This window comes from Poecilia reticulata, linkage group LG13, assembly GCF_000633615.1.
Source record: "Poecilia reticulata strain Guanapo linkage group LG13, Guppy_female_1.0+MT, whole genome shotgun sequence".
NCBI lineage: Eukaryota > Metazoa > Chordata > Actinopteri > Cyprinodontiformes > Poeciliidae > Poecilia > Poecilia reticulata.
The window spans coordinates 1826144-1844698 of record NC_024343.1 but is presented as its reverse complement, the minus strand read 5'-3'; the positions used below and the strand labels follow the sequence as shown (position 1 = coordinate 1844698).

The 18555-nt window shown below is 40.2% G+C and overlaps 1 protein-coding gene across 1 annotated transcript in view; it reads right to left on the bottom strand.

The window, feature by feature from the left end:
- Window positions 1–501: 501 nt before the first annotated feature.
- Window positions 502–18555, bottom strand: part of traf4a (tnf receptor-associated factor 4a) — a 44086-nt gene continuing 26032 nt past the window's right edge. Inside the window, exons 3-8 of the mRNA XM_017308360.1 lie at window positions 13736–13787; window positions 8207–8311; window positions 7929–8090; window positions 6740–6901; window positions 5282–5437; window positions 502–4271 (exon numbers count right to left, since the gene is read on the bottom strand). Coding sequence (XP_017163849.1) covers window positions 3639–4271; window positions 5282–5437; window positions 6740–6901; window positions 7929–8090; window positions 8207–8311; window positions 13736–13787 — 1270 coding nt within the window. The 3' untranslated portion in view covers window positions 502–3638. The remainder of the gene's footprint in view (window positions 4272–5281; window positions 5438–6739; window positions 6902–7928; window positions 8091–8206; window positions 8312–13735; window positions 13788–18555) is intronic.

Here is an 18555-nt window from a genome sequence, read left to right as displayed (position 1 = left end):
TGAACTATGTAGTCCTCTGCTTTATTTTTTAAAATGTTCAAATTCAAAAGAACTGACTTTAACCTGTTAGATAAATTAGTGATTAAGATGTACATCTAAGAATCAGAGGTCAAAGTTTTATCACCGTTATCCATTTCTCTATGTTTCCTTTTATTTAAAATCAGCTTGGATCGAATTATTAGATAAGGAGGACTGCCATATTGCTAAGAGGTTTCCTGATCGTTTTCCTTTAACCATCCATGTCATAGAACTAACCAAGGACAGGCAGCGTTTAGTTTTTGTAACGTGTAACTTTAAGACCAACTCCCAGTTTTAAATTTTCATTTTAATGTTTCCTCTTATGCAAGTGTTCTGTCATATTTATTTTCACTGTAATTTTCTCTCCATTTCTTTTATTTTTTTGAAAAGCACACTCGGTGCTATGCAAATAAAATTACATATTGGAGGCCTTTTTTAAAATGAAGCAATTAACATAGATTGTGGAGCACAAATGGAAATAAGTAAAACAACTGATATATGGTATTTTATTTTACATAAGAAATTGACAAGCACTCATCAATCAACATAATAAAACATTTGTGCCACCAGTCTAGACTCCGGATGGCTCCTTAAAATAAATACTTTTAAGAGGAAATAATACAGACAGAACAGGCTCAAACCACACAGACAAACGAATTATYCAAATGTTCAAAAGACGAATGGGTCTGAAAACTCCCAAAGTCAACCCCGACTCTCCAACGAAAAGAGCTTGTATAAAACAGTTAAGTGTTTTGAAAAATACAGAATCTTACAAAAAAGTTGTTTTTTTTCCTTTGTTTTATATCCTTGCCTTTTTGTGTCACTGTAAAATATCAGCTGGTATTCATGACAAGAAATTAAGAATTCCCCCCATGTGTAATAATAAAAAGACAGAATGTGCTTCTGCATGTTTTTTACATTAGTATTCACATATATCATAAGTAAACTGTAAAAGTCTTCTCAGCTCCTTATGGTGCTTTGACGAAAACGCGCGTACAGCATGGGGCTGCTYGTCGTCGTCATGTTGTGTGTTGAGCTAACAGTCCCCCATTACAGCGAGCCTCTGAACGCCTTTCCATTCCCCACGTGTGCAAAACACACCAATATCAAATGTTCATTGTCTTTATAGGTTATGCCACCAAGGTTCACATTTTATAAAAACAAAATCAGAAAAGTTGTTTGTTTTTTTTTGACAGTTCTTGTCAACTTAAAAAAAGAGCAAAGTCATCAACAAATGAGGATTTCAAGAATACAGCTTACATAAAAAAAAAAAAAAAAAAGTGAGAACGAGGTTTTGACACAAAGCATGCGTTTGCCTGCTTACCTTTAAAACCCTCATGCGAAGACATACTTTGTAAAAAAGGCCACATGGCTTTTCCTTCACTCTTAGATTGCGTGTGTATTCTGATAGTGGACAAAAGGTACGGTAACCTCTCTTATTAGTGTGAGGACTCTGTAAATATGGACCCAGTTAGAGTTTGTGTGTGTTCAGTACACCAGAGAGCCCCTGACACTTTGATCTGGTTACTACTTACACAAGAGCGCAAGACAGTTCCTGCTACGATAACGACCAACAGATATTCAGCATTCTCGTGTAATTTGTTTCAAGAGTCGTCTTGGTTTTGGCAATGTTTTTAAAAAAGTACATAAAATCAGACTCTCTGTTAGAGGATGCAAGTGAACAGATGTTTGAATATTTAGGGTAAGCTATGCTAATAAAAATTGTTAGCAATCGTTAGCCTAAAGGGCTATGCATACTACACAAGAGCAGAGAAATTCCAGGGCAGCAGGAAATTAATGCAGAGTACTCTCAACAAATCACCTAGGAAAACCTTTGAAATTTAAAAATTATATAGGACGTGCTTAACGGGGAAAAGCTTTTGCTGGAGTCCCAAGAGTTGTGCCATTACTTTTCTGTGAAATCTTGACACCTTGAGAAAATAAAAATCTTTCTCAGTTCTTGCGAGTATGCAAAACCCTTAAAGGACTGAAATCTGGAACAAACTTGTTCCAGAATTTGTTCCATCTATAGGTGTGGAGGAATTACATCTTACATCTACTGCTGGGTGGTAACTGTTCAGTACAAGCCATGCTGGTTCTTACGTTTTATTCAGAGTTAACCTAAACTTAGCAATTCAAAGATTGCCTTTAGCTGTATAATTGCAACAGTCTTGCTTAAGTGTTTTTGGAAAGGTAAAAACAAAACTCAAAATGGCTTTTTACTGTTACAAAAAGTAAATGGAAATGTATGTAGCTGTCAATGCAAAGCTATGCTAATAATTTGTAGTTAGCATAGCTTAGCATATAAACACAAAATTAGAGCAGAGTTTAACGGTTTAGGTCCAGGAGTGAGATTTACATCTAGTAAATCTGGCTAATAGTTGTTCAATAAAAGTCAAGTTGGTTAGTCTTCAAATATTTAAATTAAACCTAGCCATTTGAAAACGTATGTTAGTTTTAGTTTTAAGTGTTTTTGTCACGTTTTAGGGAAATAAAAATATGTTGTTTTTTTTTTAGAGGTAAATGAAAAGAGGTTTTATAAGTTCTTCCCGGTTCTAGTTCTTATTAAGGATATTTCAGCGTGTCTGAAGCCAGCTTTAATTTCATTATCGGCACAAATGAATTTTCTTTCTAGTATAGTAAAAACTATAAAGCCTTAGTTATTATGTCTTTTTAATAAGTCTCTGGAAGCTATGGTCAGCATTCTGCTAAAGGCCAGACATGCTAACCTGAAATTCCAAGTTCGGTGGAGGTACATAAACCAGAAATCAATAAAACAGGAAGTTGCTTAGTCTTAAGTTTGTGTCTAGATTCAAGATTGCAATTTTTTATCTGTGGTTAGATGAATGTTTCCTTAATAAAACCATTCTTTTTTTCAGGCTTCAACTCTGTAAGGTAAGTTAAACAAACAAGAAATGAAAACTTCACATTTAGCATATCGTAAGAGTTTTCATGGCCTAAGGAGAGTTATGAATTGCCAAAGATATTTAATTAAAACATCTAGATATTTAAGGTCGCCCAAAAGTATTGTATGTTTGTGTTTATATAAACCTTATTGGTGGTAGTTATGTGGGACGATGTGTTTGTTAAAAGATCACGATACTGTCTGAGTGTGTAAACAAAAGTCAGTTGGGTTTGAGTTTGAATCTGCTAGGTCCCTCTTCTTTGGGGCGGTGCTGAACATTTGCTTCTTTCCCCTCACAGATGCCCTTCCAACCTTATATATCTATATCTTTACCACATTCTTATTGTGTTGGTACTGCAGAAACAAAAACAGAAGTATAACTCAAGATAAACACTCTAGGCACTGTTTGATTTTAAAGGCTTTAAGTTGCAGAGGGTGATCAAAAGGTCAGCAAACGCATAGAAAAAAACAATGTAAAAAAGGAACGTCAACAAGTGACAGCTCTGCAGACCAAACATTTCTCCCCCTCTCGTGATGCGAGTTCCTCCAAGTCAGCTTGCACAAACCAGACTCGTTTCAAGCTCTGTGGCGGAGAGGCTATCAGGGGAGGAAGGATCTAAAGGGTCAACGTCTAGAAGTTTTCAAGGTTAAGCGTCAGTTCCAGTCTTTAACCCATCTTCCTCCTTCATGGACAGAAAAAACGAACACTTGGGTCTCAACCCATTATCTTCTGGGGAATATCTATAGAGGCCTTGATGAAGATGCAGTTGTCTCGGATGTAGTTCCTCTTCTTGATTTCCTCGTGTGAGATGAACTTGGGGTAGCCGAAGCCCAGAGTGCTCTCGTCCAGCGAGTTGCGGCTGCTGCAGGGCTTCTGGAAGTTCTTCCAGTTGGGGTCCGGGTTGAAGGTCTCTGTGATGTGCTGGGGTTTGGAGAGGGACGGGTCGCTCTGGTCCAGGATGGAGAACGTCACCTTATAGGAGAAGGGCCACTCCAGCAGGCTGTCGTACTCTCCCGGCAGGACGCGGATGTAGACGGAGAGGTGGGAGCCCTCGCCGCTGCCGTTGCCGTTCAGGAAGGCCGACACCTGGAGCTTGTAGCCGTAGCGGTGCGTGTAGAACGGCGGGCTGAAGAACTCGTGGTTGCTCCGCAGTTTGGCCTCTTGGAGTTTGCGGGAGTAGTCACTGAGTTTCCAGATGAGGACGCCGTCTTGGCTGACCGACAGCTCCTCCATCTCTCGTCGCAGCTCCAGGATTTCTTGCCGTTGGCGACCGACCAAGTTACACATCAGTGTGAGGTGCGACTTGGTGGTCTCTTCCAAGTGACGGCTAATAGCCAGCTTAGGGCACTGCAGGGAGAAAACAAATCGCTTCTGTTTAAGAGTTCATAAAATACAGTTAATTCTATACTGAATATATTTGATTATTTTTCATGAGTCTTTGTTTAGTGAAAAAAAACATTTTGTTCATCTGACTCAATCAAACAATGCGTCAGGTTGATTTGAAACGTGATAGGTTAATGGGTCAAGATAATTAATTAAAGTTTCCTTGTAACTTTATCCAAAAGTTTCTTTTGATTAAGAGGGAAGTATTGTGTATTTTGTAATCACATGGTGTCATTTTATAGCACAACCAAGTAATTATGTTAACTTCAGTTATTATAAACATGTCATGTGTATCAAATATGACTTAAAAGATAATTGATTTAACACATTGAAATTGAGCCGCTGTCTCTTTAAAAACACTTTGTATTTTCAAACTGCAGCCAACTCTGGAAAATGGGGAACAGCAAATCTAAATCAACAGAAGACGTACACTATCAGGTTATTAGCTTACATTTTGAAAAGTTGCAAGTCTACACCCCAACATTATTAGAACTCTTGGTTGCCTTCATGATTTATAAAATTGCATTTATTCATATCAGAATGTTCATGAACCAGTTTGTTTAAAAAAAATGTTGCATCTGATAATTCTTCATATTTACCGTATAGTCTCTATTTTACATTTATTATTATTGCTTATGTGTTTCTGTTTGCTTATATTTGAGGCTTTCTTGACTCTCAGAGACTAAAAAAAGTGGAAAAATGACATCACAGCGTTTGACGTTTCCACATTTCCAGACTTTGGTAGCTTTAAAAAAGACACAGATATATGTGTCAACCTGTTTGTGTCTGTTCTCTTATTAGACAACAAACTGGATCTTTGTACCTGGTACCCAAGACCACAAAGTAAAGATTATGTTTTTTTTTTAAAAAAAAAAGCTTCCTGGCTAATGATTAGCACAACAATGGGCGTGTTAAAAGAAAATTCCTACGGAGTCAGGAGAATTTTAATGAGAACGGATGCAGGTCAGTCTTACCCTGTGTTTGCAGCCGGCGTCTTTGAAAGGACAGAGGACGAGTGCGTTGCCGCAGTTGTCCTTGACGTGGTTGGCCAGGTCCTCCCGGGCGATGTTGGGAGTACCGCATTGGTTTGGACACTGGACAGGGAAGCGAGGGCAGTGATACTGGTGGTTCTGCGTCCAAGAGAATGGGAACGGAAACATTATTTTGGTTTGAATGAATGAAAAAGAGACAATATACTTTCCATTCATTTCAGCCATCTTTGGGATAAATACATATCGTTTTGTTCACTTTTGATGAGATGACAAACAAAGGTTCAGGCCCACTAGGTTTGCTGCAAAGTCAGTGAATTAATATAATCATCTGGGTTTCCATAAATAGGAAATATTTTACAATTTGGCACTTCAAACTGAATTTGACTGCACTGTATTCTAACCAAGAATGAAAATAATGCATGGAAGTCTATGGAGGGGTTGATCTGACTACATGTTTTGTATAAATCAGATCAATTTTGTCTCATATTCTGACTTTAGATGACATTTCTGGTGAATTTGGGGTAAATTATGAATTTAAAAGTGATTACGTCTTTGCATGATCAAAATACTACAATTTGCTTTTTTTATTGCAATGCTATAAATTGGAGTGATTTGGTTAAATTAGCTGAAAAAGCTAAAAGTGAAGCAGAAATGCTTATGGTGGTCCTGAACGATAAATTGTCCCAAAAGTTATTGCGATAAACAATAAAATTGTTGTTTTGAAAAATGTTTTTAATGCACAATAATGCAAGTACTTCTACTGAAAGATGAAGCATAAACTTTAATTTCTACTGAACATTTAAAACTGGAGTAAGAAGACATTTAAATACCCAAAATAAATAAATAAAAACACCCGGATCAACAAATAAAATGGATACTGAAGTCGCTGTAGACAAAGCTTTAAAGAACTGAAAATAAATTCAAAAAGATATTTAAAAGTTGCATCGCTTGCCAACAACAGAAGAATTGCAGCAACTTAATGTTTGGTGTTTCTCGCTCAAAGAGGAAAAAGTGTTTCAACAACTTGAAAGCTTGTCGGTGTTCACAAGTTAATGAAAATACAGGAAATCAGCTGTTCAGCACTGCGACCCACGTTTGGTTACTTCAGCACATCTTGACAAAGCATGTGAGAGGAGGGGAAAATCACAGCTCTGCCTTTGTCAGAGAAGTGCTGAGGGGAAGAGACCTCAACTTAAAAGCATTAATGGCAGCGGCTCACACCGCATCCAGCTGGAGCAGGACACGGACACCCTGAATGGAAACATACTGCTGCTGCTGCTGCACTTCTTTGTCCTGCGCTGCTCAGGCCTCAGACAGAAAGCAGCTGCAGGAATACTTAAATGAAAATAAATGCGTCTCTGCCCGTTGTGTCAAATACAGGTTGGTTCTGTTTTCTTACAATTAGCATTTTCTTTTTTTTTTGGCTCAAGCGAAACTCACCTGGATTGTGTCGAAGACGAACTCTTTGCCGCAGTACTTGCAGGGTTGCGTGCGTTTGGGACACTCGGCCATGCTGTGCTGGGACAGCAGGCGACGCATCATCCTAGCTCCGCATTTGTTCTCACAGTAAACGCTCTCCTGAGGACACACGCCCTGGTGGTTCTGACCAAAACAAGCAAACAAACAAAACAGAAACAAATGTGATTAGAGAAATTATTGATAATTAAAAAAAAAAAAAAATCCAAATCCAAACTTTGATTGTCCGCGCATCCTTAAAAAGTTTTAAATTCACGTATCTAAAACAAAGGTCTTAAAATGTCTTAAATACATCACAATAATGTGCATTGGTCTTAAATATGTTAATCACAGGTCTTGCATAAAGCTAGAACTTTATGTCTATCATGAGTGACAGGCTTGATGAATGATTGAGAAAGGAAAAAGTCATCGCCAGTTGCTGTGAAACCCAACTGATTGGAGGCGATACGGAAGACAGCAATAAAAGTTTTAACATTTTTCAACTTTGCTGTGTCTTGTCGCTAGCTCTTGTGTGCTCAGGGTTAGCCTTTCTGTAAGGGTTCCAACAGGTCTCAGTTCTTTATGCTTATTGTAAAATGTAACATAATAATAATAGTAATGGAAGACATTTACACTTACAGTATAAGATGGAACCCATAAAACCAGAGACAAAAAGGAAGAGGGGAAGAAAGGAAAGGATAAAAGAGTGAAACACAAAAGGAAAGAAGGCAGGACACAATGGCAGAAACAAAGAAAAGAAAGAGGGTAGATAGACCAGAAAGATAGTAACCTTCATATAACATTTCTAACAGTTTTTTTTTTTGTTTATTTGAAAGTGAAAGGTAGTGGTTCTGGAAATGTGTACATAGGGAGAGGGAGAGTAAACAGAGGCGAGTCGGGACCAACAGAGGTGTTAGTGAGGAGTGTAAGACCCCTCCATTCAGTTGCTGATGAAAAAAAAAAAAGTTGTTTCCTCTTCCATCATTCGTGCTACCAGAAAATATTTTCCTAATACGGTGACGCACAGGCCAGAGTTCTTCCAGCTGCTTACAACAGGTATTTCTTTCATTTGACACCATGAGTCATCTCTCTCCAGGTGTTTCTTTTTCCATCAAACTCACACAACCACGACAAAAAACAAACACAAACAAAAAACAAAAAAAGCAGTGTTTACTTCGTAGGCCTCGCCGGTGAACTCGCTGCCGCAAAACTCGCACTTGACCTTGCGCTTGGGGCAGTCGTGCTGCAGGTGATCTGGCAGGTCGCGGCGCGTCAGCTTGACGGAGCAGCGGTTGGGGCAAGGGATCACGTTGAAGGCGCAGGTGGAGAAGTGGCCCTGAGGGGGGAAGAGAAGCAGCCACAGGTTCAGCGGACTTGCCCCCTTTGTCATTCACTTGCCTGAAGCAGGTGAGTGAATGACAGAGAGAGAGAGAACCAGGAGCTTCTTCTCACCTGCAGCTGCTTCATCTGTCCGGTCCAGCGGCAGCCCTCCTCGCTGTGGATGCAGCGGATGGGCAGCGCCAGGATCTGCTGCTCCAGCTCCGGGTCTGGGTAGATCTGAGGGCGACAACGTGGCATGAAGTCAGGGCGGACAGATGCAGACACCTGCTGCTGTTCACTAGCAACGGTAGCGTTTTGAGGAGTGTCATCTGTATCTGGTGTGTCCTGTAAGACTCCCTCCATCTGGCTGAATGTGACACTAGCGTAAAAAACGTGTGTTGATAACACTTAGGATTTATTTGCTAATTATATGAGTGAAGAGACCAAATAGTTAAGATGGATCATTTGAGTCTCAGTGAGGTGTTGAAAATGAAATTATGGGAAGCAAAGAGATGGAAACTTCAAATTGGAAGCTGGGTGTTCAACAATATGTCTGCATATCATACAGGCTGCAAGGGAGCAAGAGAGAGCAAAACTTCAAGAACAAAAAAAAAAAAAAAGCTGAACAGCAGGTAAGGTGCTCTGGTTATCCATCTGCCATGGAACATTCTGGATCTGGAAATGTTGGCCACCTTTCAAAAAACCTCAGAGAAATCTCTTTAGATTATGCTAACTACTATAACTGTGCTAATTCCAAACAAAGGGTGCTAGGCAAATGCTCAGCTTTTGCTTGACAATGTTGTAAAGCTTAAAAAAAAAGATAAGTATGCACATTTCGAAGGAATGAACATAAACACTGCTCGTTTTGTAATGTTTTTTCACCAATGTATAATAATCCAATTTCACAAATGTCTTTGTAATTTTTTGCAATCAATATCCGATTTTGTGGTGCTACTTTAGAAAAATTTGCAAGAAATTCTGCACTTGTGTGACAGCAAGTGTGACTTTTTGATCTGTTTATTTTCCATTAGTTTCCACGAAAAACTGGAGGGACTGATAAGTAACTAATGACGATTTGTAGTAGAAAGGCTGGAAAATAATATTTTAAATGTTAATTTCTAAAGATGCACTAATGTGAAAATTTGGGATATTTTGGGATATCAAGATTCAATATTAATATTGCCGTTATGCCCAATAATTACATTTACCTATATATATATATATATATATATATATATATAATTTCCTAACCTTTCAACACAATGAATAAAACAAATAACGGCCACACATTTTAGTTACTAACCGAGCATCAGGGCACAAGACCAATAAAATTTTTTTTTTGAAAATGTAAAAAGTAAAAATTATTTGAGAATTAGCTCTCACAGTTATATTAGCAAAATTCAGAAGTTAATTTAATTTTCTGCTCACATGTGAGCTTATATTTAGATTATTTTCAGCTCTTAAGCCGTCACATTTTTAGGAAAGTTTACATATTTACCTGATTGATGATAAAGTCACTCTATTTTTGGACTTTGAAATGTAATCGGTCTAGTTTAACCAGAAACAGTTACAGCCTGGCAGTAAAGGAGCAAAAAAAAAAAAAAAAAGCTTACGTGAGAATTCTTCTAGTACCATTAAACATCCCCAACTGAACTAAAACCACAAGATTGTCGGCAGAAGTAAAAGTTACGCTGCGCCAAAACGTTGGAAAGGCGACACTGTTTGCACTAAGCTGAACAGAGAAATGAGGGAATTTCACATCATTTTTTTTTCTTTTTTTACTACACTGCAGCACTGAGTCAGGCCTGCCACTGCAGTGATAATGAAGAAGTTTATGACTTTATGGGACCTCAGAGAGAGAAATAAGCAGTAAAAAGGCAGAGAAATATTTATCCGTGGTCACTGAACAATGAGGAAGAGGCTGCATTCTACTAAAATCCCCTGAAATCCTCTCCATCAAGTCGCTGTCCTGAGGCCTTTAAGCCTCCGTCCCCCCACGCAGGGGGAAAAAAAACCCGGTCAAACAAGAAAAGCCACTTCCTAACAAATGTCACAACGGCCCTCTGTAGCCTGGCTGTTGAGTTGTGATTTGTTCAGTCACGTGCACCCGCACTGAAACATGAGTAAGCGCGGTCCAATCAAAAACACAACGCACCTGGAAATGTCTTAAAATAACTCGGCTCACTCAGGTCATGTTGAAGTTCAGACAGATATGTAAGCTTTTCAATCCTGTCCACAAAAGATTTTGCTGTAATAAACTTCTTTTTTTGGGGGGGTGGGGGGGAACAGTCTCTCATTGTTCCAGTCTTAGAATCTGCTTGGAAGGCTGCAATATGACCTTTTAATAACTTAGTCCCCGGCTCATCGGGGAGAGGTTAAGCTCTTCTGTTCAAGTTGGGGGTTTATTCTGTCTGCAGCAGCAATTTCAGCCCCTCACCATAACTACAGCAGCAGTGGCAGCAGGACAATCCTTTAATGACGGCACCGCTGTTCTTATGTGGTTGTGTTTGTGCATTTTTATTTTTTATTTTTTGGAAAGGAGGGACAGCGTGCAGTGAGCGTTACGATAACCCTGACAGGAGACCACCAAGATGGGGGTAATTTGCAGGCGACTGGGAGCGCCTTGGTAAATAACAATGTCTGACAGGTGTGCCATGAGCGCCTCCCTGCCCCCCTGGGGAGTTCCTGCTATTAGAGGCGCCTTCATCACTCCCTGCACCGGGCCCCGCTGATCATGCAACAGTTCAGGTTCACTGCTGAACGTAAACATCTCTACTTTCGCTTTTTCCTCATGTTGTGTTGTCCAGTCTTTGCACATCTCAAGCTTTCAGGGTGTCGGTCACATAGCTGAGGACATCTAAGCCAGACGTCCCCTTCCCTTAATTCTTCATCCTGAAAACACTAAGTGTGCATTCACGCCTGTCCTGTTTGATTAAACGAACTAAAGTCTAGAAAGTCTGGTTTGTTGGGAAGGACTGAATGCGCAATCAAACTCTGTTGTAAACCCAAAAACTGAACTCTGGTCCATCTACAAACTGAGCTCTCAGGTCGGTGGAGGTGAACTCTGATGTGGTTTGAATGAATATGTGAACGCCAAGCGGACTGGAGACCGCTCCAAAAGCGGGACACTGCAGCGCAGTGCGTTCTTGGTAAATGCAACCAAACAAACATGGAAGCCTAGTGCTACTGGGGGAAACAGATCATGATTTTTTACCTAAGGAGAAGTTATTAAATATTTTTCCAAAAACTGCTTGCCACTCAAGATACTCGAATAAGCAGTCTGGATACTTTTAAAATATTTGTTTCAACACTAAAGTAAAACAGAAAGGGACCCGATAATGGAGCCTTGAGGAACATCACGTTTGTTCTTTGCAGCTGAGATTTAAACCATCAAACAACACATCATCACATTCTGCCCAATCATATCTGCACCAGTTTAACTAATTAACTGTGTCCACTATATAGCACTGGGATTCATGAAAAACAACACAAATATTTAAGATTTATTTACATCTCTTCAGCAGTGTGGTGAGGTATCAGAATGGAGAGCGTATATTTAAGAGGTCTGCAGACATTATTATGTTTAATGTTTTTCTTTTTTGTGATTGTGGATGTTGCATATGTTGTTTAAGTCTTGTAGACTGAATAAGACAAAGTCTAGCATCAAAGAAATATGCCAAAAGCTGTAGCATAACAAAAAAAGAGAAATGATCCTTCCGTTTCCCTTATCCCTGAAATGCAGTTGCTTTGAAAAGCAGAGATCATACATGAGAGAGTCCTGACTCTGCATACGGTCTTTAAACCTCCACTCCCTGAGCACAATCTGATTACATTACATTTGGAGGGAAGCTGAAATTTATTTCTCAATCTGCTCAGGGAGTGACTGAGTGCAATGGTTTTAATAAATGTTCTGGTGTAATGAAATAAATTGCAACCTGTAAGTTGGGGGCGAAGACGTGTTTTACTGCCTTTATGCACTACAGTAAATCAGAGACACAAACCCTCAGGTTTTTATTTTAACAACGTGAAGTAAAAGTCACAGCGTCTAACCAGCTGCAGTCTGAACCTGTCAAAACCTGATGGCTTCGTACAAGATACATAAAGCAATACCAGATGTTTGCAGGGTTCGCACGAGTTCACGTTTTCACATGCACTAGATTTGTTATAATAACTGCTCGTCTCCTCTGAGATGGTTTATTTGTCCTCGTAGGAGCAGATGATAGCAATTTTTTTGGAGGGGGGGAGACAAACATCCATTTTAACTGGATTAGCTTTGTCTTGTTTCTAACCCACTTTTGTATTTGTTTCATGTTGGTGATCTAAAACGCTGAACAGATTTGATACCGTGCTCACATTAAGTCATACAACAGCAAAATGCAAAGCAGTGCATATTTATTCAGTTAAATGTCTCACTTGTAAACATTTTGATCTAAATAATGCTGATGGATGCGACGTCTGTGGGACCGTTTATTCGTTTGGAGATGAGGTTCTAGAGGGCGGAGGTCAGTATCTTGGGTTGTCATTGTTATGCTTCTTTGAAACTAAAAGCTAGATTGTGGATCCTATGTCATAAACTTAAACAAATTTACAAAGTGACTGCAAAACAACTGACAAAGCAATGAACTGGATAGCTAACCTTGTAATTTTGGGGACCAGAAACAACAAATTCTGTCTTTTATGACTTAAGTGAAGGAAACTCTAGCTCGTCTAATCTATGATATTACCGACACGCACACTCAGTGACAGAAATAATAATAGCAGTCATCTGGTGACACAAAAATATAAAGTTGTGTGTCATCAGTGTATGGTAAGAGACATTAGAGACATTGACAGCAAGAATGTAGATATTGGATAAAGTGGGCTGAGAATGGAGTCTTGAGGAACTCCACATGTGATCTTTGTTCGCCGAGATTTAGCACCGCTAAATGACACAAAGTTGTCATGTTCTGTTAAGCATGTTCTGAACCAATCTACAATAGGCTGAATACAGAGTCATCGACTGGAAAAAAACATAAAAAAATCAATGCTGCCTTTGGGTCACTGCTTATTGTTTTGTGAACATGCTTTTAAAGGGGGGTTTAGTATTCTGGTTGTCAATATTTTACTGTTAGAGTTTTCATAGAATAATGCATCTAACGTCCACATGTTCATTCTCACTGCCTGTTAGCTTACTCAACTTGACCATCTGCTATAAAAGAAAAAAAAAACAACAACAATTCAGCAGTTTGACAATATGTCCAATGTAAAACACAGAGAGAGACATGATGTGGAAACTGAAGGGGCCTCAGAGTTATGTTAAAAACAAACAAAAAAAACAAACAACTTATGCTCTACGTTTATTCTAATTTTCTGGATAAATGCTTTGAAACCAGCATGTTTTACTCAAGGTTGTATTACTCCAACAATCCTGTAGCAGTCCACGCCTAAACCACAGACAGCTACATCTGTGTTTGTAGAGTATCGAACAGACGGGACGCCTCACTGTTTCAATCTAATACATGTTGCTGCTTGTTATGAGTGTAAATATTAAAATTAGGGTTGGACTGCTCCAAGACTTCCAGGGAATATGCACAAATGCATACAAGTTTGTAATGCGTTGTTAGCTCAATAACTCAAGAGTTTGTGGTGTGAATTAGTGTCAGGCCGGTGTGTCCGACGTACCTTGGCATAGTCTAAAGGCAGCTGATCCTCTGGACATTTGAAGACGCCCTCACTGTAAAACAAAACAGAGGAAATGTTGGTTTATGAAAAACAATGCAGATAATTATACAGTACAGGTATTAAAGAACCACAAAGTGCTGTCAAAAAGTCAAAAAACCTGAATGAGCATCACTGCAGAGCACAAAGTTTTAGTCTTTTCAAGCTCACCCATACTCTGAAAACTAGTCTGACTCATCAGACTGCATGACGTACAGGGAACACACTTTTCCATGCGCCATGAAGCAAACTGACTTTAATAAGCTCTCTTGGTTGGCTTGGGGAACAAAATTGCAACATTTGTTACATTTTCAGCTGCTGCAGTTTGCTTTCAAACTACACTACGTCAAACAAACCAAAACCTTTGAAAAACCTGTTCACCTCCAAACCTGTAGGGGCACTGCACCAAGAACCACCGAAAGAAACGACACAAAAACCTCTGAAGAAGACACTGAGCAAAACCTTCTTCGCAAAATGTAACCAAAAATGGAGTAGCATCAGATTTTAGCGGTTATAGGATTTCTTTTTGTCTTGGGCAAAAGACCACAAGCCACTTCTACCTGTAGTGCTAGACTCTTATGTTTTTGTGGTTGTATTTACCCAGAATGCCCTGCTTTATAATCCAATTCTTACTTTTGATTGGAGCAGTCTCCTGTCAGCTTGGTATTACCGCACCACACACTTCAACTGAACCAAGACGTAGATTTTTAGGCAGACCAGTTTGTTATTTTTGGTCTGCATCAGAGTTCAAATGTGTACGCCTTCGCAATCGACAGGTTTGTCGACAAACCCAAACCAGAGTTTGATTAAAGCAGACTAAACGGGGTTGGTGTGAATGCACCCTAAGAAGCTGTCCTGAACTCATTCTCGTCTTGGAAAGTTTGCTTTAAACGTCTCCACGACTTCATCCCTGACTTGTCTGCTGTTTTCCTCTGTCTTTATGAAGCTCATTGTTCATTAATGTTCTGTAACAAACCTCTGAGGCCTCAGATTAACTTATTCACTGATAGACTCCAATCTGCCAACTTCTGAAGGCAATTAGTTGCACTAGATGTTTACCTCTAGGGGTATCAGAGTAAAATGGGACGAATATAAATGCGAAACACAATATTCAAGTTTTCATTTCCCCTATACTTTAGTTGTACTTTGCTTTTCACATAAAATCCTAATATAATGAAGTTAGTGGTTTTAATGTGAAGAAGTTAAAGCAGTGTGAATACTTTCACAATGTATCACATATGAGCTCCATATGAGATACATTGTGTCTTGCGACCATGCCTCTGTTATAGCTAAACTAATTAGGGAGCAGAGCTGTTCAGAGAGTTTTTTCTTTTCAGTGCTTTAATTCGGTCATCAGCGTCACCTGACCTTAGGTCCCTGAGGCACAGGAACACGTGACAGGATGGAAGTGTGTGTGCACTGCCATCTCCATCTACCCAGCTGTGAAACGCGCCTGCTGATGCTGACGGGAGGGGGGATGGGAGCAGAGGTCAGGCCCGAGAGCGAGCGAGGGAGGGTTGATGGAAAGAGGGGTGGAGGAGGGAGGTTAATGCATGACGGGACAGCAGTAATTCTTCTCCATTAGGGTTACTGTGTCAGCAGTGAGCCGGAGACCAATTAACAAAACCACAACGGGCTGTGAGGGAGGGTCGATCGATTGGAAGCCTGCAAGAGTCCACTCAGCATCTCTTGTGTGAAACCATTTACTGAACTCATCGTCATCATCGCCGAAGAGTGCGCGACAGCCAGCCAGCTCTGAATGTCCCGCGACCAYAGACCCCGAGAGGAGATGGGAAGTGACAGGGACTTGGCTTGGGATGGGGGAGACGCAGAGGGACGGCTCCGGGCCCCCCCCCGTCCAACTCTGAGACACGGAGAGGCAGAAAGGCGAAAAAGAGCCGAGTCACAGAGAGTCAGGATGATTTCCTGTCCTGGCTGCAGAGAAGATTACGTGTCTAGCACCACTAGCAAACAACTGCACGCAATTCGCTCATGGGTTGAATTCACATCGACTCGGTGAAACCACAATGACATGTGGTAGAGCTACGGTTTCATTTGTGTGTTAGAAATCAGCAAATGGCCAAAATTTTTCCTGATCAGTGTTTCGCCTAAGAACCCAAGTCTCAGTTCGATCCAAGTTAATTCTGGCGCGGTTCAAATGCATATGTGAAAGCAAAGTAGCCAGAGCTGGAAGTCGACTAAAGAATGGGGCATTCTGGGTAAATACAACCAAGACAAAACAAGTCCTCCTGTGTTAGCAGGAGAAATAGCTTGTGGTCTTTGGTTTAAGACAAAAAGAGAAATCCTACAACTGCTAAAATCTGATGCCACTTCTTTTCTGTTTACATTTTATAAGGAGGAAGTTGCGCTCAGTCTCTTCTTGGGAGATTTTTGAGTCATTTCAACGGTGCTTCTTTGTGGATAGGAAGAGAAGAACAAGGTTTTGAAAAGTTTTGGGTTGTCTGATATGGTACAGTGTGGAAGAGAACTGCAGCAGCTGAAAATGTTACAATTGTTGGAATTTTGGTCCCTAGAACCGAGTCTAAGGGACTAAGGCTTCTCTTCTCAAGCACTTCACTACTGACCCTGGAGTCGAGACATGGCGTTGGATCACTGTGTCCCTATGAACGTTTCATGCAGCAAATACGATGAGGAATGCAGTATTCATCTTGTTTTATCTCAGTATCCCTGCAAACAAATATCTTACATCTTTTAAAATTTCCCAATCCCAATCTGCTCATCTCTGATGTGATCAGTACCAGCAGTGCTAGAAAAGCAACAGATAGCACAGCATTAACACCTTGCATTAGTAACACTGTCCAATATTAAAACACAGGAAAACTGAGTCTGAAATTATGTTTATGGATTCAGGGGAAAACCTCCCCTGTCAGAGCAACTCTATGCAGCACTCAATGGTGGGTGATTAAAACAATAAGTAGTTGGATGAAAAGAGACAGAAAGTTTCTGTTAGTCTGATGCAAATCAGACTTTTTTTAATGATGAAGATTGGTGGTTTTACAGTTTTGCCTTATATTAAGAAGAATAAAAACTAAAGTAACATTTTTGGGTGGTTGAAAGAGGTTATTATTTGATGATGGGGACCCAGAGCCAGATTTTGCCTCAGTGTAAACACAAAGAAGTGGTGTAAGCAAACACAGGCAGTAGTTGAGCTTCAGAACCGGTTTGGTGAAAAAAAAATTTAACAAACAAATTTATGTTTGTGAGTGAGGTGTTCACCAGTGAAGCCAGAGAAAGCACAAATGGTGAAACAGGATGTTATAGGACGTAAATTAAACAGTACTGTCAATATTTTCAATGTTTGCAACTCATTCAGGCTGCAAGTGAGTGAGAGAGAGAGAGCAGGACTTCCCATATAAAACAGGGAAACTAAATGGAGCACAATAAATTTCCTCTGTTGTTTTCGTCTGAGTTTTAAACCAGTCTGTCAGGAAACATGCAGGATTTAGAAATATCTCTACCAAAAATAAGAGTCATGAAGGCTTCAATGGTACGAGATTGCCTCTAAAAACAATAAATTATCTAAACCAAGTTAGGGTGATATGTTAACAGCTACCGATTACTGCCTAGTCAATGAGCATCCTGGGACAAATTCATCAGCAATGCTTCTGTGTGGGGATGAGATGTCACAGGGGAGCAGCTCAGGCTGGACTCTGTACTGTATAATACAATCACCTCATTAAAATTTAACCACCTCTCTCCGTCTGCTCGGCTGCTCAGATACTCACGTTCACATCATATCTGCCCCCTCTCCCCTGTATAACTGCCCTTTCTCTCTCCCTACTCATCCTCAAATCTTCTTAGGCAGCGTCCATTCATCCAGCTCACACCACCAACAAAGCCGTCACAACATCCTTTGGTCCCTCTGTGCAGTGCTCCTGACAGGTAGACAGCAAGAGGTACAAATCCCTCCAGATTAATCTCACCGGTGCAGAGCGAATTGTGGGGAGGCAGGAAAGGGGTTTTTGTTTTTCCAAGTGACAGCAACAGCCCCAACCACACACATGGCAGACGCGTTGGTGACAGTCAGGGACCCATGAGTAACCTTGAAGTGCGGTCTATCGATTAACAGAACAGAGAGACTCCTAAACAAACCCCCATGTTTACCAGAGAGGTAGGAACGACCGACGAGATGCCCTGAACAAACCCAACCAAACGCTTTAGGGAGTGCAAGACTGCAGCACTCCAACGGGCCAAACGTACCGCTTCCATCGACTCGGGAGGCGTCGGGAGCCTCGTCCAAACCACCAGTTTACCTCTACCAGCTTTCATCTTTATTATGCTTATGCCAAACTTTCTTGTCTTTCAAGCTACAACTGGGATTAACGTCAATTTTCTCAAACATAAGCTGCCTGCAGGCTGAAACCAAACCCTTCGCTCAGGAAGTTTGGAGAGAAGTAAGACTTCTGGCTTCATCTCACACAGGTTACTGTAATCCCTAAAAATCTGTGTGAAAAGTCCGGATTTCCTCTTTGTCTGATCCTCCCGTTTATAACGATGACGATGGCTGTTTTCCTTGAGAGAGCCAGGAGAGAGGGATGTTTGACAACGGAGTTCAAATGGATACGTAAAATAATGTGGCACGACCTAAACTAATGACGAATAGATTAGAAACGAATCAAGAAATTGGCTGGTAACTGGATTATCACCTTTACATTGGCGGCCTATTGAGCAGAAGTGCCTTAGAAGTGACTTAATATTCCGTGATAGTTTATGACGCGGGATAATTAATAAAGTATATTTTTTCCTTTTAAGTTTTCTCTTTT